This window comes from Kogia breviceps, chromosome 4 (assembly GCF_026419965.1).
Source record: "Kogia breviceps isolate mKogBre1 chromosome 4, mKogBre1 haplotype 1, whole genome shotgun sequence".
Lineage (NCBI taxonomy): Eukaryota > Metazoa > Chordata > Mammalia > Artiodactyla > Physeteridae > Kogia > Kogia breviceps.
In genome coordinates, this window is record NC_081313.1 from 60,806,546 (window position 1) to 60,831,139 (window position 24,594).

At 39.3% G+C, this 24,594-nt stretch overlaps 1 protein-coding gene across 12 annotated transcripts in view; it reads left to right on the forward strand.

Moving 5' to 3' along the window:
* The window catches only part of PDE8B (phosphodiesterase 8B), a 357,518-nt gene that overhangs the window by 224,273 nt on the left and 108,651 nt on the right, over positions 1-24,594 (forward strand). For all 12 annotated transcript variants that reach the window (XM_067031182.1, XM_067031183.1, XM_067031180.1 and 9 more), the window contains exon 7: positions 3,450-3,528. In XM_067031182.1, the coding sequence (XP_066887283.1) occupies positions 3,450-3,528 (79 nt within the window). The remainder of the gene's footprint in view (positions 1-3,449; positions 3,529-24,594) is intronic.

A 24,594-nucleotide genomic window follows, 5' to 3' on the forward strand; every position in this document is an offset into this window, starting at 1 on the left:
TGTGTCTTTGTGTTCAGAATCTTCTCCCTGCACGCTACCACCTTGCCCAGTCCTACCCTTGTTACCGGCAGCCTCAGTGTGTGTGTGTCTGCGGTGGGGTGTTAGTGTTTTGTTTGAGTAGATTCCAGGGTACCTTTGTTAGGGACACAGGAGGTCATGTAACCCAACCACCCCAGACAACTGACAGAGGAACGCTGAGAGCCGGGAAGGCTCTGGGCACGATCACAGTTACCCAACAAGTGGCAGCGCTGGAGTAGAATCCAGGCACCCTGCTTTAAGTCGGATGCACTCTGCACCCCATCAGAGCACTCTGTTCTTTGTAGACTTTCTACCTGGGTCCCTGTCATATTTACTTTTTCCCTGCAGACCTTCGCGGACTTCTAAGAAGATGAAGGGTAAATGGTTAGAGCACCAGCACTACATGGGCTCTGGTTCCCTTGTGCTTTTTCCAATTTTCCAGCTTCTCAAACTGAAGGCTACTAAAATACATTTGAGGTGCAGAGTTACATGGTTTCCCAAGAGCAGAAAATTGATAAAGCTAAGGTTCTTCTGCATGAAGAATATTAATAATTAATACAAGCAATTAAATTCCCAAACTTTAGGAACATGATTCAAATTGATCACCTCATTTTGCTGCAGGTTTATTTAAATAGAACCATCAACCAAATTGGCTTAAAGCCTAGATCTACACATGGCAGTCCAGTAGCGTTTGTCACCGGGGCAATAATCTACTCGTCCTGCCAATATACTTTAACTGTCAATAAGGATCTGCTTTGTCCCATTGGGCATTATTCTCTCACAGGATAGTGTATGCTTTGCAGGGAACATCTAATAGATATATTTTGGCAGTTGGAGCTAACATCTTGTATGAGGCAGCCTGTTGAATTGACAAAAACAGTCATACTCTGAAGTAGCTGTTTACATACTTAATTGAGCCACACAGGTACTTTAAGAAAATACCTGGGCAAGAGGGGAATTTATCATTTGGTCAAATGTTTTAACATTTAATTATCCAGCTCCCAAAGCTAAGGAACTAGCCCACACAGATTGTGCTTTTCCACATCAGACTTCTGGAGGACAGGGAACGCTTTCCCGTTGTGCTGAGTTGGGTTCTGGATCCAAGTGCCTGGAGCAAACTTGGGATAAGACTAGCTCTTGCTTGCCTCTTCATGAGAGGTGATGCGGTAGTGACTTTGGTAACAATTTTAAAGTCCTCTTTGAATTCTTTTTCACATAAATGATCATGTTTACCAATGCAGCAATGCTAATAGGACAGTATACAGTTAACATTAGGTAGACTGGAGCAATTTATTTTATTTTATCTACTTTTTTAATTGAAGTATAGTTTCTGTACAATATTATAGGTTACAATATAGTGATTCACAATTTTTAAAGGTTATACTCCATTTATAGTTATTATAAAATATTGTTATACAATATATCCTTATAGCTTATTTTATACCTAATAGTTTGTACCTCTTAATCCCTTACCCCTTATTGCCCCTCTCTCCTTCCCTCTCCCCACTGATAACTACCAGTTTGTACTCTATATCTGTGAGTCTGCTTTTTGGTTATATTCACTAGTTTGGGGTTTTTTTGCTTTTTTTTTTTAGATTCCACATGTAAGTGATATCATACAGTATTTGTCTTTCTCTATCTGACTTATTTCACTTAGCATAATACCCTTCAAGTCCATCCATGTTGCTGCAAATGGCAAAATTTTGTTCTTTTTTATGGCTGAGTAGTATTCCATTGTATATATATACCACATCTTTATCCATTCATCTGTCAATGGACACCTGGTTTGCTTCCATATCTTGGCTATTGTGACTAATGCTGCTATGAATATTGGGGTATATGTGTGTTTTTGAATTCGTGTGTTTGTTTTTTTCAGATGTATACCCAGGAGTGAAATGGCTGGGTCATATGGTAGTTCTATTTTTAGTTTTTTGAGAACCCTAGATTGGAGCCGTTTAAATAAGAAAACATCCCACACCCATCAGAAATCTCATTGGGGTTAGGGTTTTGTTCTCCTCCACTCACCTGCATCATGATTACTTACTTTACTTACCCTCCCACAACTGTGTCTTCATCTCTGTAGCGAAAGGAACAATACCCATCAATGGGCTAAAATCCTTCCCTTTCTGTGCAGGCTGCCTTGCTATTACTGAAAGCAGTTCTTGGTTTGATATTTCAGATACACTTATGAGAAAAGATAGGTTATGATTCACTTTTCTTCTCACCAACAACCTTTGAAAACTTTAGAGAACAAAAAATATTATTCTGAGATCTTACAAACAGCAAGTACTATGTCTTGAATTCTTATATCATCCCAAGTATTTTGAGACATGCCTCGCATAAACTGTTTTGATTCTTACAACAGCCTGTAAGATGTGTTATCTTCATTTTATAGATGAGGAAACTGAGGGCCAGCAGAGAGAAAACATTGCCCAAGGTCCCATAACTGGCCAAATACCGAACCAAGTTTCACCCAGTTTCTTCTCCTCTCTCCCTTGTAAACAGTTAAAAATAGAATGGCAAAGTTAGATGCCTTATGAGAGGGAAAAATGAATAACATTATAAGAGTTCGTTTTATAAGAAGAAACATCAATCCAGTAGATTAACATTTTTTTGGGTAATGTATAAGAAAGCCTTCACTGGGATTCTTTAAACAGCCAGTACAAATAACAAAGCTCTAGTAACTAGCCACATACTTGCTGGGTTAGATAGTAAATAACTTACTGTATTTGGAGTTGCTCTAAATTTGGAAGGTAGTTAAAATGTTACCCAAGAAATTGAGAAATTGAAATGATTTCAGATATTCCAGATATACACGGAAGGTCATCAAGAATAGTGCCCACCTGGAGAGCTGTAAAATGAACCAAGCAAGGGGAATTCAGCCTTATTTGCCTTTCATCAGGCTGGTGGGTGTAGCAAGTACCATAAAGGCTTGCTTATCTAGGTCGTAAAAGTAAGAAAAGAAAAAAATGTTTCCGTGTCTGTTGCAAAAAGCCAGAATACATCAGATCTAATTTGGGCTTAATTAGTTTTTTCTAATTGTTGGGGATGGGACTTCTCCATGACTGCTGCTGTGAATGGAACAGAAGAATGTCATTGACATAGAACATAGGGGCCTATGAGACCATCTCCTGCATCTTTGTTCTCTTGTGTCAGTATGAAGGTTTCAACCAGCACATACGGAGTTCATTCCACGATCCGTGATGATTTTGCCAGATTACATTGTTCTCTCTTATGATATGCATAGAAATGCATGCTATTGTTTATTCATTTAGTTTGAAAGGCTAGGTTTCTTTTTTTTTTCCCCAAAACATAATATCTAAAGGTACTTGGTTTTAATGAACCTGAGGAACTGTTTACTTTGATTAATTAACAGATGAAATGCTCATGGTTTTCCAGCAGAACTAACTTCAATCTTTTGCAAATTTCAGGGCCTGTAATTCAGTGTTTACAGCATTAGACCACTGTCATGAAGCCATAGAAATCACAAGCGATGACCACGTGATTCAGGTACGGGGACATTTTTTATCTTTAGGTGTCAAAATAAAGCCTTTCTAGTTTGAGCCATCCTTTTTCAAGCACTTTGCTGTGATTCTCACATTTCAGCACATTTTCTTTGGAGAAAGGAACATTAAAGTATGCAAGGAAAGCTGATATTCTTAAGCTAAGAATTAGATACTCAAGAAGAATAAAAATTAGTTCAGATTGGAGCCTGTGGTTTCTTTCACAGAGATGGGGTAAATTCTTTAGACTATGCAGGAAGACACTGTTTATACAGAAGTATGTCAGAATTGTAGAGTAACTGCTTACACATGCCTTGGGAACAGAATGTTGTGAACAATCTTCAGTTACCTGCCTACAGTTGGTGTTCCTGTTATAAAGCACTCTTATACAATACTAAAGTCACCTTCCTAAAGAAATGTGCATAGCAGACAAACCTTTATTGAATTAAAGTTGTCTTATTATTTGTTAGAAGGTAAGACATTTACACTTTAAAAATACTCTGAAATGTAGACTTTCCACTGATGGGCACTGACCTGACTGCCCTTGGTTTGCATAATGGCACCAAATGTGAAGAACATTTGCTACCATTGGTAGAGACCAAGGATAGTGTCCAACACACAGTGGCCCCATAACAGGGCCTCACACATGCTCTCCTACTCCCACTGCACACACACACACCCTGCTCTCACACGGGGTCAGTGACATCAGTAGCCCACCGTGCCCAGGCCCTAGCATCAACACGCTCATGAGATTATCTCATTTGCATTCAGGAACCCTATGAAAGAGACATAAGGGCCTGATAATACAGATGGGGAAACTGAGGCCCACGAAGGCCAAGGAACTTATCCAAGGAAAGCCCCAATAATAAATACTGGAACCAAAACATCCAGCCGTGTCTTTCTGACTCCAAAGCCTTCCTACCTGGTTCCCTGTTGGGCTATATTTTTAGAATTTGTTTTTCTGGCTGTCCCATGACCTGGGTCTGAAGGCTTCCTCATGTTTCTGCCTATTACTGGCCCACCTGCCCACAGATCTGCCCTGAACCACAGTGAAATCAGACATGTTTCTGTTACAGACTGAGCACAAACCCCACAGCTCTCCCACTTCTACCTGGACTTGAACAGTCAATTCTGTTCATGAAACACGTTTGCTTTGCACTTCCCTCTTCTTTTTTTTTTTTAACAAGAAAAACCCAGAAATTTATTCATATGTACCTGTGTAACAGGGAGATATCCAGGGAAAAGGAGATAATTCGCACCTCCCTCTTTTACGGGGAAGCTGGGTTGTGATTTTAGTGATGAGGAGAAGGGGATTTCTGCTCTCTACCAGCCTTGTAATCTTGTAGACAGTCCTTCAACATGCAACTGAGTCCTTCCTTCTACAGTTAGCTCCTGGTGGTTAGGAAACCTGTATCTCTAGGAGACGTGATATGGCGATGGTGTCACATGAATCACCTGCCAGCCTTTACCTTGAAGAGGAAGAAGCAGGGGTTGAGGGCAATGAGTGCCTGAGAAAGGGAATCCCTGTATTAAAAGGGAAACTGACCTGACTGCCGTCTTTTTCTTGGGGCGCCCTCTCAGACTGGTTTAAAAACCTACCTGCATTCTGAATATAAAACTCAACAACAGGGCTTCCCTGGTGGCGCAGTGGTTGAGAATCTGCCTGCCGATGCAGGAGACACGGGTTCGTGCCCTGGTCCGGGAAGATCCCACATGCCGCGGAGCAACTAAGCCCGTGAGCTATGGCCGCTGAGCCTGCGCTCCGCAACGGGAGAGGCCACAACAGTGAGAGGCCCGCATACCACAAAAAAAAAAAAAAAAAAAAAACTCAACAACAAGGAGGAAGAAGTGGAATAAAGGATATTATATGTAAGGGGGAAATTTAAAAGGCCTTTGTGCTATAGATTTTAAGATGAGTCATCATGAATGAGATACATCATATATGTTCCTACTCAATACCAGAGTCCTTCTTGGGGCAGTGTCGCTTCACAGGGAATGTGCCTTTTAGTGCAGATGGTCAGAGGTCGGGCAGTAGCACTTAACATTTAGGAACAATAGCTACCTACCCATCCATCCATTGAAACTACCTATCTGTTTACTTTATTTTATTTATTTATTTTTTTAACATCTTTATTGGAGTATAACTGTTTTACAATGGTGTGTTAGTTTTTGCTTTACAACAAACTGAATCAGTTATACATATACATATGTTCACATATCTCTTCCCTCTTGCGTCTCCCTCCCTCGCACCCTCCCTATCCTACCCCTCTAGGTGGTCACAAAGCACCGAGCTGATCTCCCTGCGCTATGCGGCTGCTTCCCACTAGCTATCTATTTTACATTTGGTAGTGTATATATATGTCCATGCCACTCTCTCACTTTGTCACAGCTTACCCTTCCGCCTCCACATATCCTCAAGTCCATGCTCTAGTAGGTCTGTGTTTTATTCCCGTCCTACCCCTAGTCTCTTCATTTCATTTTTTTTCTTAGATTCCATGTATATATGTTAGCATACGGTATTTGTTTTTCTCCTTCTGACTTACTTCACTCTGTATGACAGACTCCAGGTCTATCCACCTCATTACAAATAACTCAGTTTCATTTCTTTTTATGGCTGAGTAATATTCCATTGTATATATGTGCCACATCTTCTTTATCCATTCATCTGTTGATGGACACTTAGGTTGCTTCCATGTCCTGGCTATTGTAAATAGAGCTGCAATGAACATTGTGGTACATGACTCTTTTTGAATTATGGTTTTCTCAGGGTATATGCCCAGGAGTGGGATTGCTGGGTCGTATGGTAGTTCTATTTTTAGTTTTTTAAGGAACCTCCATACTGTTCTCCATAGTGGCTCTATCAATTTACATTCCCACCAGCAGTGCAAGAGTGTTCCCTTTTCTCCACACCCTCTCCAGCATTTATTGTTTCTAGATTTTGTGATGATGACCATTCTGACTGGTGTGAGATGATATCTCATTGTAGTTTTGACTTGCATTTCTCTAATGATTAATGATGTTGAGCATTCTTTCATGTGTTTGTTGGCAATCTGTATATCTTCTTTGGAGAAATGTCTATTTAAGTCTTCTGCCCATTTTTGGATTGGGTTGCTTGTTTTTTTGTTATTGAGCTGCATGAGTTGCTTATAAATTTTGGATATTAATCCTTTGTCAGTTGCTTCATTTGCAACTATCTTCTCCCATTCTGAGGGTTGTCTTTTGGTCTTGTTTATGGTATCCTTTGCTGTGCAAAAGCTTTTAAGTTTCATTAGGTCCCATTTATTTATTTTTGTTTTTATTTCCATTTCTCTAGGAGGTGGGTCAAAAAGGATCTTGCTGTGATTTATGTCATAGAGTGTTCTGCTTATGTTTTACTCTAAGAGTTTGATAGTGTCTGGCCTTACATGTAGGTCATTAACCCATTTTGAGTTTATTTTTGTGTATGGTATTACGGAGTGTTCTAATTTCATACTTTTAAATGTAGCTGTCCAGTTTTCCCAGCAACACTTACTGAAGAGGCTGTCTTTTCTCCACTGTATATCCTTCCCTCCTTTATCAAAGATAAGGTGACCATATGTGTGTGGGTTTATCTCTGGGCTTTCTATCCTGATCCATTGATCTATATTTCTGTTTTTGTGCCAGTACCATACTGTCTTGATTACTGTAGGTCTGTAGTATAGTCTGAAGTGTAGGAGCCTGATTCCTCCAGCTCCATTTTTCTTTCTCAAGATTGCTTTGGCTATTCAGGGTCTTTTGTGTTTCCATACAAACTATGAAATTTTTTGTTCTAGTTCTGTAAAAAATGCCAGTAATAGTCTGATAGGGATTGCATTGAGTCTGTAGATTGCTTTGTGTAGTAGAGTCATTTTCACAATGTTGATTCTTCCAATCCAAGAACATGGTATATCTCTCTGTCTATTTGTATTATCTTTAATTTCTTTCATCAGTGTCTTATAATTTTCTGCAAAGAGGTCTTTTGTCTGCTTAGGTAGGTTTATTCCTAGATATTTTATTCTTTTTGTTGCAGTGGTAAATGGGAGTGCTTTCTTAATTTCACTCTCAGATTTTTCATCATTAGTCTATAAGAATGCTAGAGATTTCTGTGCATTAATTTTGTATCCTGCTACTTTACCAAATTCATTGATTAGCTCTAGTAGTTTTCTGGTAGCATCTTAGGATTCTCTATGTATAGTATCATGTGATCTGCAAACAGTGAGCTGCAAACAGCTTTACTCCTTCTATTCCAATTTAGATTCCTTTTATTTCTTTTTCTTCTCCGATTGCTGTGGCTAGAACTTCCAAAACTATGTTGAATAAGAGTGGTGAGAGTGAGAAACCTTGTCTTGTTCCTGATCTTACTGGAAATGGTTTCGTTTTTTCACCATTTAGAACGATGCTGCCTGTGGTTTTGTCATATATGACCTTTATTATGTTGAGGAATGTTCTCTCTCTGCCTACTTTCTGCATGGTTTTTATCATAAGTGGGTGTTGCATTTTGTCAAAAGCTTTCTCTGCATCTGTTGAGACGATCATATGGTTGTTCTCCTTCAGTTTGTTGATATGGTGTATCACGTTGATTGATTTGCGTGTATTGAAGAATCCTTGCATTCCTGGAATAAACCCCACTTGATCATGGTGTATGATCCTTTTAATGTGCTTTTGGATTCTGTTTGCTAGTATTTTGTTGAGGATTTTTACATCTATGTTCATCAGTGATATTGGCCTGTAGTTTTCTTTCTTTCTGACATCTTTGTCTGCTTTTGGTATCAGAGTTATGGTGTCCTCATAGAATGAGTTTGGGAGTGTTCCTCCCTCTGCTATCTTTTGGAACAGTTTGAGAAGGATAGGTGTTAGCTCTTCTCTAAATGTTTCATAATTCTCCTGTGAAGCCATCTGGTCCTGGGCTTTTGTTTGCTGGAAGATTTTTAATCACAGTTTCAATTTCAGTGCTTGTGATTGGTCTGTCCATATTTTCTATTTCTTCCTGGTTCAGTCTCGATAGGTTGTGCATTTCTAAGAATTTGTCCATTTCTTCCAGGTTCTCCATTTTATTTGCATACAGTTGCTTGTAGTAATCTCTAATAATCTTTTATATTTCTGCAGTGTCAGTTGTTATGTCTCCTTTTTCGTTTCTAATTCTATTGCTTTGAGTCTTCTCTCTTTTTCTCTTGATGAGTCTGGCTAATGGTTTATCAATTTTATTTATCTTCTCAAAGAACCAGCTTTTACTTTTATTGATCTTGCTATTGTTTCCTTCATTTCTTTTTCATTTATTTCTGATCTGACCTTTATGATTTCTTTCCTTCTGCTAAATTTGGGGGTTTTTTGTTCTTCTTTCTCTAATTGCTTTAGGTGCAAGGTTAGGTTGTTTATTCGACATGTTTCCTGTTTCTTAAGGTAGGATTGTATTGCTATAAATAAACTTCCCTCTTAGAACTGCTTTTGCTGCATCCCATAGGATTTGGGTCATCGTGTCTCCATTGTCATTTGTTTCTAGGTATTTTTTGATTTCCTCTTTGATTTCTTCAGTGATCACTTCGTTATTAAGTAGTGTATTATTTAGCCTTCATGTGTTTGTATTTTTTACAGATTTTTTTCCTGTAATTAATACCTAGTCTCATAGCATTGTGGTCGGAAAAGATACTTGATACAGTTTCAATTTTCTTAAATTTACCAAGGCTTGATTTGTGACCCAAGATATGATCTATCCTGGAGAATGTTCCATGAGCACTTGAGAAAAATGTGTATTCTGTTGTTTTTGGATGGAATGTCCTATAAATATCAATTAAGTCCATCTTGTTTAATGTATCATTTAAAGCTTGAGTTTCCTTATTTATTTTCATTTTGGATGATCTGTCCATTGGTGAAAGTGGGGTGTTAAAGTCCCCTACTATGATTGTGTTACTGTCGATTTCCCCTTTTATGGCTGTTAGTATTTGCCTTATGTATTGAGGTGCTCCTATGTTGGGTGCATAAATATTTACAATTGTTATATCTTCTTCATGGATCAATCCCTTGATCATTATGTAGTGTCCTTCTTTGTCTCTTGTAATAGTTTTTATTTTAACGTTTATTTATGAGAATTGCTACTCCAGCTTTCTTTTGATTTCCATTTGCATGGAATATCTTTTTCCACCCCCTCACTTTCAGTCTATATGTGTCCCTGAATCTGAAATGGGTCTCTTGTAGACAGCATATATATGGGTCTTGTTTTTGTATCCATTCAGCCAGTCTGTGTCTTTTGGTGGGAGCATTTAATCCTTTAACATTTAAGGTAATTATTGATATGTATGTTCCTATTACCATTTACTTAATTGTTTCGAGTTTGTTCTTGTAGGTCTTTTCCTTCTCTTGTGTTTCTTGCCTAGAGAAGTTCCTTTAGCATTTGTTGTAAAACTGGTTTGGTGGTGCTGAACTCTCTCAGCTTTTGCTTGTCTGTGAAGGTTTTAATTTCTCCATCAAATCTGAATGAGATCCTTGCTGGGTACAGTAATCTTGGTTGTAGGTTTTTCTCCTTTATCACTTTAAATATGTCCTGCCACTCCCTTCTGGCTTGCAGAGTTTCTGCTGAGAGATCAGCTGTTAACCTTATGGGGATTCCCTTGTGTGTTATTTGTTGTTTTTCCCTTGCTGCTTTTAATATTTTTTCTTTGTATTTAATTTTTGATCGTTTGATTAATATGTGTCTCGGCGTGTTTCTCCTTGGGTTTATCCTGTATGGGACTCTCTGTGCTTCCTGGACTTGACTATTTCCTTTCCCATGTTAGGGAAGTTTTCAACTATAATCTCTTCAAATATTTCCTCAGTCCCTTTCTTTTTCTCTTCTTCTTCTGGGACCCCTTTGATTTGAAAGTTGGTGCATTTAATGTTGTCCCAGAGGTCTCTGAGACTGTCCTCAGTTCTTTTCATTCTTCTTTCTTTATTCTGCTGTTCAGTAGTTATTTCCACTATTTTATCTTCCAGCTCACTTATCCATTCTTCTGCCTCAGTAATTCTGCTATTGATCCCACCTAGAGTATTTTTAATTTCATTTATTGTGTTGCTCATCTTTGCTTGCTTCCTCTTTATTTCTTCTAGGTCCTTCTTAAACATTTTTTGCATTTTGTCTATTCTATTTCCAAGATTTTGGATCGTCTTTACTATCATTATTCTGAATTCTTTTTTAGGTAGACTGCCTATTGCTTCTTCATTTGTTAGGTCTGGTGGGTTTTTACCTTGTTCCTTCATCTGCTCTGTGTTTTTCTGTCTTTTCGTTTTGCTTACTGTGTTTGGGGTCCCCTTTTTGCAGGCTGCAGGTTTGTAGTTCCTGTTGTTTTTGGTGTCTGTCCCCAGTGGCTAAGGTTGGTTTAGTGGGTTGAGTAGGTTTCCTGGTTGGGGAGACTAGTGCCTGTGTTCTGGTGGATGAGGCTGGATCTCGTCTTTCTGTTGGGCAGGTCTACATCTGGTGGTGTGTTTTGGTGTGTCGGTAGCCTTATTATGATTTTGGCAGCTTCTCTGCTAATGGATGGGACTGTAGTCCTGTCTTGCTATTTGTTGGGCATAGGGTGTCCAGCACTGTAGCTTGCTGGTCTTTGAGTGAAGCTGGGTCTTGGTGTTGAGATGGAGATCTCTGAGAGATTTTCACCGTTTGATATTACGTGGAGCTGGGAGGTCTCTTGTGGACCAGTCTCTTGAAGTTGGTTCTCCCACCTCAGAGACCCAGGCCTGATGCCTGGCTGGAGCACCAAGAGCCTTTAATCCACATGGCTCAGAATAAAAGGGAGAAAAAAATAGAAAGGAAGGAAGAAAGCAAGAAAGGAAGGAAGGAAGGAAGATAAGAAGAAAGGGAGGAAGAAAGGAAGGGAGGAAAGAAAGGAAGAAAGAAAAGAGAAAGGAAGAAAGAAGATAAAATAAAGTTATTAAAATAAAAAGTAATTATTAAGAAGAAAAATTTTATTTAAAAAAAAATGGTTCGGTCAGAGCCCTAGGACAAATGGTGAAAGCAAAGCTATACAGACAAAATCTCACACAGCAGCACACACATACACACTCACAAAAAGAGAAAAAGGGGAAAATAATAATATATCTTGCTCCCAAAGTCCACCTCCTCAACTTGGGATGATTCACTGTCTATTCAGGTTTTCCACAGATGCAGGGCACTTCAAATTGATTGTGGAGCTTTCATCCGCTGCTTCTGAGGCTGCTGGGAGAGACCTCCCCCTCTTCTCTTTGTTCACACAGCTCTTGGGGTTCAGCTTTGGACTTGGCCCCGCCTCTGCGCATAGGTCGTCCAAGGGTGTCTGCTCTTTGCTCAGATAGGACGGTGTTAAAGGAGCAGCTGATTCGGGGGCTCTAGCTCAGGCCGGGGGGAGGGAGGGGCATGGATGCGGGGCGAGCTTGCGGCGGCAGAGGCTGGCGTGATGCCGCAGCAGCCTGAGGCCCGCTGCGCGTTCTCCTGGGGAAGCTGTCCCTGGATCCCGGGACCCTGGCACTGGCCGGCTGCACAGTCTCCCGGGACGGGAGGTGTGGAGAGTGACCTGTATTCACACAGGCCTCTTGATGGCGGCAGCAGCAGCCTTAGCGTCTCATGCCCGTCTGGTGTCCGCCCTATAGCCGCAGCTCGCGCCTGTCCCTGGAGCTCCTTTACACGGCGCGCTTAATCCCCTCTCCTCTCGCACCAGGAAACAAAGAGGCAAGAAAAAGCCTCTTGTCTCTTCAGCAGCTCCAAGCCCATTTCTGGAGCTCCTTTAAGCGGCGTGCTTAATTCCATCTCCTCGCACCCCAGGAATCAAAGAGGGAAGAAAACGTCTCTTGCCTCTTCGGCAGCTCCAGACTTCTCCCGGACTCCCTCCTGGCTAGCCGTGGTGCACTAACCCCTTCTGGCTGTGTTCATGCAGCCAACCCCAGTCCTCTCCCGGCTTCTGACCAAAGCCCGAGCCTATCTGTTTACTTTAAAACACTTATATGGTGCTTACCGTGTGCCAGAGGCAGTACTAAGCATTTTTTTAAAAACTTCCTTAAATTTTTTAAATTTTGGCTGCCTTAGGTCTTTGTTGCTGCATGCAGGCTTCTCCAGTTGCGGTTGAGCGGGGGCTGCTCTTCGTTGCAGTCCGCGGGATTCTCATTGCGGTGGCATGTCTTTGTTGCAGAGCACGGGCTCTAGGCACACAGGCTTAGTAGTTGTGGTGCACAAACTTAGTTGCTCCACGACATGTGGGATCTTCCTGGACTAGGACTCGAACCCATGTCCTCTGAATTGGCAAGCTGATTCTTTTTTTACTTTTCTATTTTTTAATTTTTTTTTTAACATCTTTATTGGAGTATAATTGCTTTACAATAGTGTGTTAGTTTGTGCTGTATAACAAAGTGTATCTGCTATACATATACATATATCCCCATACCTCTTCCCTCTTGCGTCTACCTCCCTCCCACCCTCTCTACCCCACCCCTCTAGGTGGTCACAAAGCACCGAGCTGATATCCCTGTGCTATGTGGCTGCTTCTCACTAGCTATTGATTTTACATCTGGCAGTGTATATATGTCCATGCCACTCTCTCACTTTGTCCCAGCTTACCTTTCCCCCTCCCCGTGTCCTCAAGTCCATTCTCTAGTAGGTCTGCGTCTTTATTCTCGTCCTGCTCCTAGGTCCTTCAAAACTTTTTTTTTTTCTGATTCCATATGTATGTGTGAGCATACAGTATTTGTTTTTCTCTTTCTGACTTACTTCAGTCTGTGTGACAGACTCACGGTCCATCCACCTCACTACAAATAACTCAATTTCGTTTCTTCTTATGGCTAATATTCCATTGTATATATATATATATATATATATATATATATATATATATATATATATATATATATACCACATCTTCTTTATCCATTCATCTATCGATGGACACTTAGGTTGCTTCCATGTCCTGGCTATTGTAAATAGTGTTACAATGAACATTGTGGTACATGACTCATTTGAATTATGGTTTTCTTGGTGTGCCCAGTAGTGGGATTGCTGGGTTGTATGGTAGTCCTATTTTTAGTTTTTTAAGGAACCTCCATACTGTTCTCCATAGTGGCTGTATCAATTTACATTCCCACCAACAGTGCAAGAGGATTCCCTTTTCTCCACACCCTCTCCAGCATTTATTGTTTATAGATTTTTTGATGATGGCCATTCTGACTGGTGTGAGGTGATACCTCAATGTAGTTTTGATTTGCATTTCTCTAATGATTAGTGATGTTAAGCACCCTCTCATGTGTTTGTTGGCAGTCTGTATATGTTCTTTGGAGAAATGTTCTATTTAGGTCTACTGTCCATTTTTGGATTGGGTTGTTTGTGTTTTTGATATTGAGCTGCATGGGCTGCTTGTAAATTTTGGAGATTAATCCTTTGTCAGTTGCTTTGCTTGCAAATAGTTTCTCCCATCCTGAGGGTTGTCTTTTGTCTTGTTTATGGTTTCCTTTGCTCTAAAAAACTTTTAAGTTTCATTAGGTCCCATTTGTTTATTTTTGTTTTTATTTCCATTTCTCTAGGAGGTGGGACAAAAAGGATCTTGCTGTGATTTATGTCATAGAGTCTTCTATGTTTTCCTCTAAGAGTTTTATAATGTCTGGCCTTACATTTAAGTCTTTAATCCATTTTGAGTTTATTTTTGTGTATGATGTTAGGGAGTGTTCTAATTTCATGCTTTTAAATGTAGCTGTCCAGTTTTCCCAGCACCACTTATGGAAGAGGCTGTCTTTTCTCCACTGTATATTCTTGCCTCCTTTATCAAAAATAAGGTGACCATATGTGCGTGGGTTTATCTCTGGGCTTTCTATCCTGTTCCATTGATCTGTATTTCTGTTTTTGTGCCAGTACCTAACTCTCTTGATTACTGTAGGTCTGTAGTATAGTCTGAAGTCAGGGAACTTGATTCCTCCAGCTCCGTTTTTCTTTCTCAAGATTGCTTTAGCTGTTTGGGGTCTTTTGTGTTTCCATACAAATTGTGATTTTTTTTTTGTTCTAGGTCTGTGAAAAATGCCAGTGGTCGTCTGATAGGGATTGCACTGAATCTGTAGATTGCTTTGGGTAGTAGAGTCATTTTCACAATGTTGATTCTTCCAATCCAAGAACATGGTATATCTCTCCATCTATTTGTATCATCTTTAATTTCATCATCAGTGTCTTATAGTTTTCTGCACACAGGTCTTTTGTCTGTTTAGGTAGGTTTATTCCTAGGTATTTTAGGTATTTTATTCTTTTTGTTGCAGTAGTAAATGGGAGTGTTTCCTTAATTTCTCTTTCAGATTTTTCATCATTAGTGTATGGGAATCCAAGAGATTTCTGTGCATTAATTTTGTATCCTGCTACTTTACCAAATTCATTGATTAGCTTTAGTAGTTTTCTGGTAGCATCCTTAGGATTCTCTGTGTATAGTATCATGTCATCTGCAAGCAGTGACAGCTTTACTTTTTCTTTTCTGATTTGGGTTCCTTTTATTTCTTTTTCTTCTCTGATTGCTGTGGCTAAAACTTCCAAAACAATGTTGAATTATAGTGGTTAGAATGGGCAACCTTATCTTGTTCCTGATCTTAATGGAAATGGTTTCAGTTTTTCACCATTGAGGATAATGTTGGCTGTGGGTTTGTCATATATGACCCTCTTATGTTGAGGTAAGTTCCCTCTGTGCCTACTTTCTGGAAGGTTTTTATCATAAATGGGTGTTGAATTTTTTCAAAAGTTTTCTCTGCATCTATTGAGATGATCATATGGTTTTTCTCCTTCATTTTGTTAATATGGTGTATCACATTGATTGATTTGCGTATAATGAAGAATCCTTGCATTCCAGGGATAAACCCCACTCTGCTGTGATATATGATCCTTTTAATGTGCTGTTGGATTCTGTTTGCTAGTATTTTGTTGAGGATTTTTGCATCTATGTTCATCAGTGATATTGCCCTGTAGTTTTCTTTCTTTGTGACATCTTTGTCTGATTTTAGTATCAGGGTGATGGCGGCCTCGTCAAATGAGTTTGGGAGTGTTCCTCCGTCTGCTATGCTATGGAAGAGTTTGAGAAGGATAGGTGTTAGCTCTTCTCTAAATGTTTGATGGAATTCGCCTGTGAAGCCATCTGGTCCTGGGCTTTTGTTTGTTGGAAGATTTTAAATCACAGTTTCAATTTCAGTGCTTGTGATTGGTCTGTTCATATTTTCTATTTCTTCCTGGTTCAGTCTTGGCAGGTTGTGCATTTCTAAGAATTTGTCCATTTCTTCCAGGTTCTCCATTTTATTGGCATTCAGTTGCTTACAGTAATCTCTAATAATCTTTTGTATTTCTGCAGTGTCAGTTGTTACCTCTCCTTTTTCATTTCTAATTCTACTGATTTGAGTCTTCTCTCTTTTTTTTTTTTTGATGAGTCTGGCTAATGGTTTATCAATTTTATTTATCTTCTCAAAGAACCAGCTTTTACTTTTATTGATCTTTGCTATTGTTTCCTTCTTTTCTTTTTCATTTATTTCTGATCTGATCTTTATGATTTCTTTCCTTCTGCTAAATTTGGGGGTTTTTTGTTCTTCTCTCTCTAATTGCTTTAGGTGCAAAGTTAGGTTGTTTATTCGAGATGTTTCCTGTTTTTAAGGTAGGATTGTATTGCTATAAACTTCCCTCTTAGAACTGCTTTTGCTGCATCCCATAGGTTTTGGGTCGTCATGTTTTTGTTATCATTTGTTTCTAGGTGTTTTTTTATTTCCTCTTTGATTTCTTCAGTGATCTCTTGGTTATTAGCTAGTGTATTGTTTAGCCTCCATGTGTTTGTATTTTTTACAGATTTTTTCTTGTAATTGATATCTACTCTCATAGCATTGTGGTTGGAAAAGACACTTGATATGTTTTCAGTTTTCTTAGATTTACCAAGGCTTGATTTGTGACCCAAGATATGGTCTATCGTGGAAGATGTTCCATGAGCATTTGAGAAGAAAGTGTATTCTTTTCTTTTTGGATGGAATGTCCTACAAATGTCATGAAGTCCATCTTGTTTAATGTATCATTTAAAGCTTGTCTTTATTTGTTTTCATTTGGGTGATCTGTCCATTGGTGAAAGTAGGGTGTTAAAGGGCCCCTATTGTGATTTTGTTACTGTCAATTTCCCCTTTTATGGCTGTTAACATTTACCTTATGTAATGAGGTGCTCCTATGTTGGGTGCATAAATATTTACAATTGTTATATCTTCTTCTTGGATTGATCCCTTAATCATTATGTAGTGTTCTTCTTTGTCTCTTGTAATAGTCTTTGTTTTAAATTCTATTTTGTCTTATATGAGAATTGCTACTCCAGCTTTCTTCTGATTTCCATTTGCATGGAATATCTTTTTCCATCCCCTCACTTTCAGTCTGTATGTGTCCCTAGGTCTGAACTGGGTCTCTTGTAGACAGCATATATATGGGTCTTGTTTTTGTATCCATTCAGCAGTGTGTGTCTTTTGGTTGGAGCATTTAATTTAAGGTGATTATCGATATGTATGTTCATATTACCATTTTCTTAATTGTTTTCAGTTTGTTCTTGTAGGTCTTTTCCTTCTCTTGTGTTTCCCGCCTAGAGAAGCTCCTTTAACATGTGTTTTAAAGCTGGTTTGGTGGTGGTGAATTCTCTTAGCTTTTGCTTGTCTGTAAACGTTTTAATTTCTCTGTTGAATCTGAATGAGATCCTTGCTGGGTAGAGTAATCTTGGTTGTAAGTTTTTCCCTTTCTTCACTTTAAATATGTTCTGCTACTCCCTTCTGGGTTGTAGAGTTTCTGCTGAAAGATCAGCTGTTAACCTTATGGGGATTCCCTTGTGTGTTATTTGTTGTTTTTCCCTTGCTGCTTTAAATAATTTTTCTTTGTATTTAACTTTTGATAGTTTGATTAATGTGTGTCTTGTTGTGTTTCTCCTTGGATTTATCCTGTCTGGGACTCTCTGTGTTTCCTGGACTTGATTAACTATTTCCTTTCCTATATTAGGGACGTTTTCAACTATAATCTCTTCAAATATTTTCTCAGTCCCTTTCTTTTCCTCCTCTTCTTCTGGGACCCCTTTGATTTGAAAGCTGGTGCGTTTAATGTTGTCCCAGAGGTCTCTGAGACTGTCCTCAATTCTTTTCATTCTTTTTTCTTTATTCTGCTCTGTGGTAGTTATTTACACTGTTTTATCCTCTAGGTCACTTATCCTTTCTTCTGCCTTGGTTATTCTGCTATTTATTCCTTCTAGAGAATTTTTAATTTCATTTATTATGTTGTTCATCATTGTTTGTTTGCTCTTTACTTCTTCTAGGTCCTTGTTAAATGTTTCTTGTATTTTCTCCATTCTATTTCCAAGATTTTGGATCATCTTTACAATCATTACTCTGAATTATTTTTCAGGTAGACTGCCTGTTTCATCTCCATTTGTTTGGTCTGGTGGATTTTTACCTTGCTCCTTCATCTGCTGTGTGTTTCTCTGTCTTCTCATTTTGTTTAACTTACCGTGTTTGGGGTCTCCATTTCACAGGCTGTAGTCGTAGTTCCCATTGTTTTTGGTGTCTGCCCCCTCTGGGTGATGTTGATTCAGTGGGTTGTGTAGGCCTCCTGGTGGAGGGGACTATTGCCTGTGTTCTGGTGGATGAGGCTGGGTCTTGTGTTTCTGCTGGGCAGGTCTGCGTCTGGTATTATGTTTTGGAGTGTCTGTGACCTTATTATTATTTTAAGCAGACTTTCTGCTAGTGGGTGGGGTTGTGTTCCTCTCTTGTTAGTTGTTTGGCATAGGGTGTCCAGCACTGTAGCTTGCTGGTTGTTGAGTGGAACTGGGTCTTGGCGTGGAGATGGAGATCTGTGGGAGATTTTCACCGTTTGATATTACGTGGAGCTGGGAGGTCTCTGGTGGACCAATGTCCTGAACTCGGCTCTCCCACCTTAGAGGCACAGGCCTGACACCCGGGTGGAGTACCAAGACACTGTCATCCAGACAGCTCAGAATAGAAGGGAGAAATAAATAAAGAAAAAATAAATAAATAAATAAATAAATAAAAGTTATTAAAAGAATTATTAAAAATAAAAGAGTTTAAAAGTAATTTAAAAAAGAAAAAAGAAAGAATGAAGTGAGCAACCAAAGCAAAAAAACAAATCCATCAATGATAACAAGCACTAAAAACTATGTAAAAAAAAAAAAAGAAAAAATGGACAGACAGAACCCTAGGACACATGGTAAAAGCAAAGCTATACAGACAAAATCACACACAGAAGCATACACATACACACTCAGAAAAAGAGAAAGAGGAAAAAAAACATATATTGTTTCTTCCAAAGAGAGGAGGAACTCAAATAAACAGCATAACCGTACACCTAAAGCAATTGGAGAAAGAGGAAGAAAAAAACCCAAAGTTAGCAGAAGGAAAGAAATCATAAAGATCAAATTAGAAATAAATGAAAAAGAAGATGGCAGAGTAGAAGGACGTACTCTCATTCCATCTTGCGAGAACACCAGAATCACAACTAGCTGCTGGACAATCATTGACAGGAAGACACTGGAACTCAGCAAAAAAGATACCCCACATCCAAAGACAAAGGAGAAGCCACAATGAGATGGTAGGAGGGGCGCAATCACATTAAAATCAAATCCCATAACTGCTGGGTGGGTGACTCACAGACTGGAGAACACTTATACCACAGAAGTCCACCCACTGGAGTGAAGGTTCTGAGCCCCATGTCAGGCTTCCCAACCTCGGGGTCCAGCAACAGGAGGAGGAATTCCTAGAGAATCAGACTTTGAAGGCTAGTGGGAATTGATTGCAGGACTTCGACAGGACTGGGAGAAACAGAGACTCCACTCTTGGAGGGCACACACAAAGTAGTGTGCGCACCAGGACCCAGGGGAAGGAGCAGTGACCCCAGGAGAGACTGAACCAGACCTACCTGCTAGTGTTGGAGGGTCTCCTGCAGAGGCCAGTGGGGGGATGGCTGTGGCTCCCCTTGGGGACAGGGACACTGACATCAGAAGTTCTGGGAAGTACTTGGTGTGAGCTCTCCCAGAGTCTGTCATTAGCCCCACCAAAGAGCCTAGGTAGGCTCCAGTGTTGGGTTGCCTCAGGCCAAACAACCAACAGGGAGGTAACCCAGCTACACCCATGGACAGTCAAGCGGATTAAAGTTTTACTGAGCTCTGCCCACCAGAGCAACAATCAGCTCTACCCACCACCAGTCCCTCCCATCAGGAAACTTACAGAAGCCTCTTAGAGAGCCTCATCCACCAGAGGGCAGACAGCAGAAGCAAGAAAAACTACAATCCTGCAGCCTGTGGAACAAAAGCCACATTCACAGAAAGATAGACAAGATGAAAAGGCAGAGGGCTATGTACCAGATGATGGAACAAGATAATATCCAAGAAAAACAACTAAATGAAATGGAGAAAAACAACCTTCCAGGAAAAAGAATTCAGAATAATGATAGTAAAGATGATCCTGGACCTCAGAAGAAGAATGGAGGCACAGTTTGAGAAGATGCAAGAAATGTTTCACAAAGACCTAGAAGAATTAAAGAACAAACAAACAGAGATGAACAGTACAATACCTGAAATGAAAACTATACTAGAAGGAATCAATAGCAGAATAACTGAGGCAGAAGAATGGATAAGTTACCTGGAAGTCAGAATGGTGGAATTCACTGCTGCAGAACAGAATAAAGAAAAAAGAATGAAAAGCAATGAAGACAGCCTAAGAGACCTCTGGGACAACATTAAACGCAACAACATTCACATTATAGGGGTCCCAGAAGGAAAAGAGAGAAAGGACCAGAGAAAATAGTTTAAGAGATTATAGTTGAAAACTTCCCTAAAATGGGAAAGGAAATAGCCTCCCAAGTCCAGGAAGCACAGTGAGTCCCATACAGGATAAACCCAAGGAGAAACCCACCAAGGCACATAGTAATCAAACTGGCAAAAATTAAAGACAAAGAAAAATTATTGAAAGCAGCAAGGGAAAAACGACAAATAACATACACCGGAACTCCCATAAGGTTAACAGCTGATTTCTCAGCAGAAACTCTACAAGCCAGAAGGGAGTGGCATGATATACTTAAAATGAAGAAAGGGAAGAACCTCAACCAAGGTTACTCTACCCGGCAAGGATCTCATTCAGATTTGATGGAGAAATCAAAAGCTTTACAGACAAGCAAAAGCTAAGAGAATTCAGCACCACCACAGCAACTCTAGAACAAATGCTAAAGGAACTTCTCTAAGTGGGAAACACAAGAGAAGAAAAGGACCTACAAAAGCAAACCCATAACGGTTATGAAAATGGTCATAGGAACATACATATTGATAATTACCTTAAACGTGAATGGATTAAATGCTCCAATCAGAAGACACAGGCTTGCTGAGTGAATACAAAAACAAGACCCATATATATGCTGTTTACAAGAGACCCACTTCAGACCTAGGGACACATACAGACTGAAAGTGAGGGGATGGAAAAAGATATTCCATGCAAATGGAAATCAAAAGAAAGCTGGTGTAGCAATACTCATATCAGATAAAATAGACTTTAAAATAAAGGCTGTTACAAGAGACAAGGAAGGGCACTACATAATGATCAAGGGATCAATCCAAGAAGAAGATATAACAATTATATATATATATATGCACCCAGTACAGGAGCACCTCAATACATAAGGCAATTGCTAACAGCTATAAAAGAGGAAATCAACAGTAACACAATAAGAGTGGGGGACTTTAACACTTCACTGACACCAGTGGACAGATCATCCGAAATGAAAATAAATAAGGAAACAGAAGCTTTAAATGACACAATAGACCAGATAGATTTAATTGATATCTATAGGACATTCCATCTGAAAACAGCAGATTACACTTTCTTCTCAAGTGTGCATGTAACATTCTCCAGGATAGATCACATCTTGGGTCAAAAATCAAGCCTCAGTAAATTTAAGAAAATTGAAATCATATCAAGCATCTTCTCTGACCGCAGTGCTATGAGATTAGAAATGAATTACAGGGGAAAAAAACGTAAAAAACAGAAACACATGGAGGCTAAACAATACGTTAATACCAAGAGATCACTGAGGAAATTAAAAAATACCTAAAAACAAATGACAATGGAAAAACGACAATCCAAAACCTATGCGATGAAGCAAAAGCAGTTCTAAGAGGGAAGTTTATAGCTATACAAGCCTACCTCAAGAAACAAGAAAAATCTCAAATAAACAATCTAACCTTACACCTAAAGGAAATAGAGAAAGAAGAACAAAAAAAAACACCCCGAAGTTAGCAGAAGAAAGGAACTCATAAACATCAGAGCAGAAATAAATGAAATAGAAACAAAGAAAACAACAGCAAAGATCAATAAAACCAAAAGCTGGTTCTTTGAGAAGATAAACAAAATTGATAAACCATTAGCCAGACTCATCAAGAAAAAGAGGGAGAGGACTCAAATCAGTAAAATTAGAAATGAGAAAGGAGAAATCACAAAACACTGCAGAAATACAAAGCATCCTAAGAGGCTACTACAAGCAACTCAATGCCAATAAAATGGATAACCTGGAAGAAATGGACAAATTCTTAGAAAGGTATAATCTTCCAAGACTGAACCAGGAAGAAATAGAAAATATGAACAGTCTAATCACAAGTAATGAAATTGAAACTGTATTTAAAAATCTTCCAACAAACAAAAGTCCAGGACCAGATGGCTTCACAGGTGGATTCTATCAAACATTTAGAGAAGAGCTAACACCATCCTTCTCAAACTCTTCCAAAAAATTGCAGAAGAAGAAACAGTCCCAAACTCATTCTTTGAGGCCACCATCACCCTGATACCCAAACTAGACAAAGATACTGCAAAGAAAATTACAGACCAATATCACTGATGAATATAGATGCAAAAATCCTCAACAGAATACTAGCAAACAGAATCCAACAACACATTAAAAGGATCATACACCATGATGAAGTGGGATTTATCCCAGGGATGCAAGGATTCTTCAGTATACGCAAATGAATCAATTGTGATAAACCATATTAACAAACTGAAGAATAAAAACCATATGATCATTTCAATAGATGTAGAAAAGGCCTTCGACAAAATTCAACACCCATTTATAATAAATACTCTCCAGAAAGTGGGCACAGAGGGAACCTACCTCAACATAATAAAGGCCATATACGACAAACCCACAGCAAACATCATTCTCAATGGTGAAAAACTGAAACCATTTCCACTAATATCAGGAACAAGACAAGGATATCCACTCTCACCACTATTATTCAACACAGTTTTGGAAGTTGTAGCCACGGCAATCAGAGAAGAAAAAGAAATAAAAGGAATACAAATTGGAAAAGAAGAAGTAAAACTGTCATTGTTTGCAGATGACATGATACTATACATAGAGAATACTAAAAATGCCACCAGAAAACTACTGGAGCGAATCAATGAATTTGGTAAAGTTGTAGGATACAAAATTAATGCACAGAAATATCTTGCATTCCTATACACTAATGATGAAAAAATCTGAAAGGGAAATTAAGGAAACACTCCCATTTACCATTGCAACAAAAAGAATAAGATACCTGGGAATAAACCTACTTAGGGAGACAAAAGACCTGTATGCAGAAAACTATAAGACACTGATGAAAGAAAGTAAAGATGATACCAACAGATGGAGAGATATACCATGTTCTTACATTGGAAGAATCAATATTGTGAAAATGACTATGCTACCCAAAGCAATCTACAGATTCAATGCAATCCCTATCAAATTACCAAGGGCATTTTTTTTGGAACTAGAACAAAAAATCTTAAAATTTGTATAGAGACACAAAAGACCCTGAATAGCCAAAGCAGTCTTGAGGGAAAAATACGGAGCTTAAGGAATCATACTCCTTGACTTCAGACTATACTACAAAGCTACAGTAATCAAGGCAATATGGTACTGGCACAAAAACAGAAACATAGATCAATGGAACAAGATAGTAAGCCCAGAGATAAACCCATGCACCTATGGTCAACTAATTTATGAGAAAGGAGCCAAGGATATACAATGGAGAAAAGACAGTCTCTTCAATAAGTGGTTCTGAGAAAACTGGACAGCTCCATGTAAAAGAATCCAATTAGAACACTCCCTAACACCATACACAAAAATAAACTCAAAATGGATTCGAGACCTAAATGTAAGACCGGACACTATAAAACTCTTAGAGGAAAACATAGGCAGAACACTCTTTGACATAAATCACAGCAAGATCTTTTTTGATCCACCTCCTAGAGTAATGGAAATAAAAACAAAAATAAACAAATGAGACCTAAGGAAACTTAAAAGCCTCAGCTCCTGGCCCCCGTCTGCCACAGTGGCTGAGCAGACAAGCCTCTCAGGCTGGTGAGTGCTGGTCAGCACCGATCCCCTGTGCGGGAATCTCTCCACTTTGCCCTCCACACCCCTGTCGCTGCGCTCTCCTCCGTGGCTCCGAAGCTTCCCCCTGCCACTCCCCGTCTCCGCCAGTGAAGGGGCTTCCTAGTGTGTGGAAACTTTTCTTCCTTCACAGCTTCCTCCCACTGGTGCAGGTCCCGTCCTTATTTTTTTGTCTCTGTTTTTTCTTTTTTCTTTTGCCCTCCCCAGGTACGTGGGAGGTTTCTTGCCTTTTGGGAGGTCTGAGATCTGCCAGCGTTCAGTAGGTGTTCTGTAGGAGTTGCTCCACATGTAGATGTATTTCTGATGTATTTGTGGGGAGGAAGGTGATCTCCGCCTCTTACTCTTCTGCCATCTTGATGATCTCCTGGCAGGTGTATTCTTAACCACTGTGCCACCAGGGAAGTCCCAGCAGTAAGCATTTTATACATACTCATTTATTTCTTAAAACAATTCTATGAACCAGGTACTACTGTTGTAGCCATTTTACACATGAGGAAATTGAGGACCAGGGAAGATAAGCAACCTGCCCACAAGTCATGAAGCTAGTAATGGGCAGAGCCAGGATTTGAACTTGGGTTCCTTGGCTCCATAACCCATGTCCTAGAGTACCTGCTGCATTGTGAGGTCACCTGGCATGAAAATAGAGCTATGATTTCTACCCATATTTGCAACCTAGTAGCAAAAGCA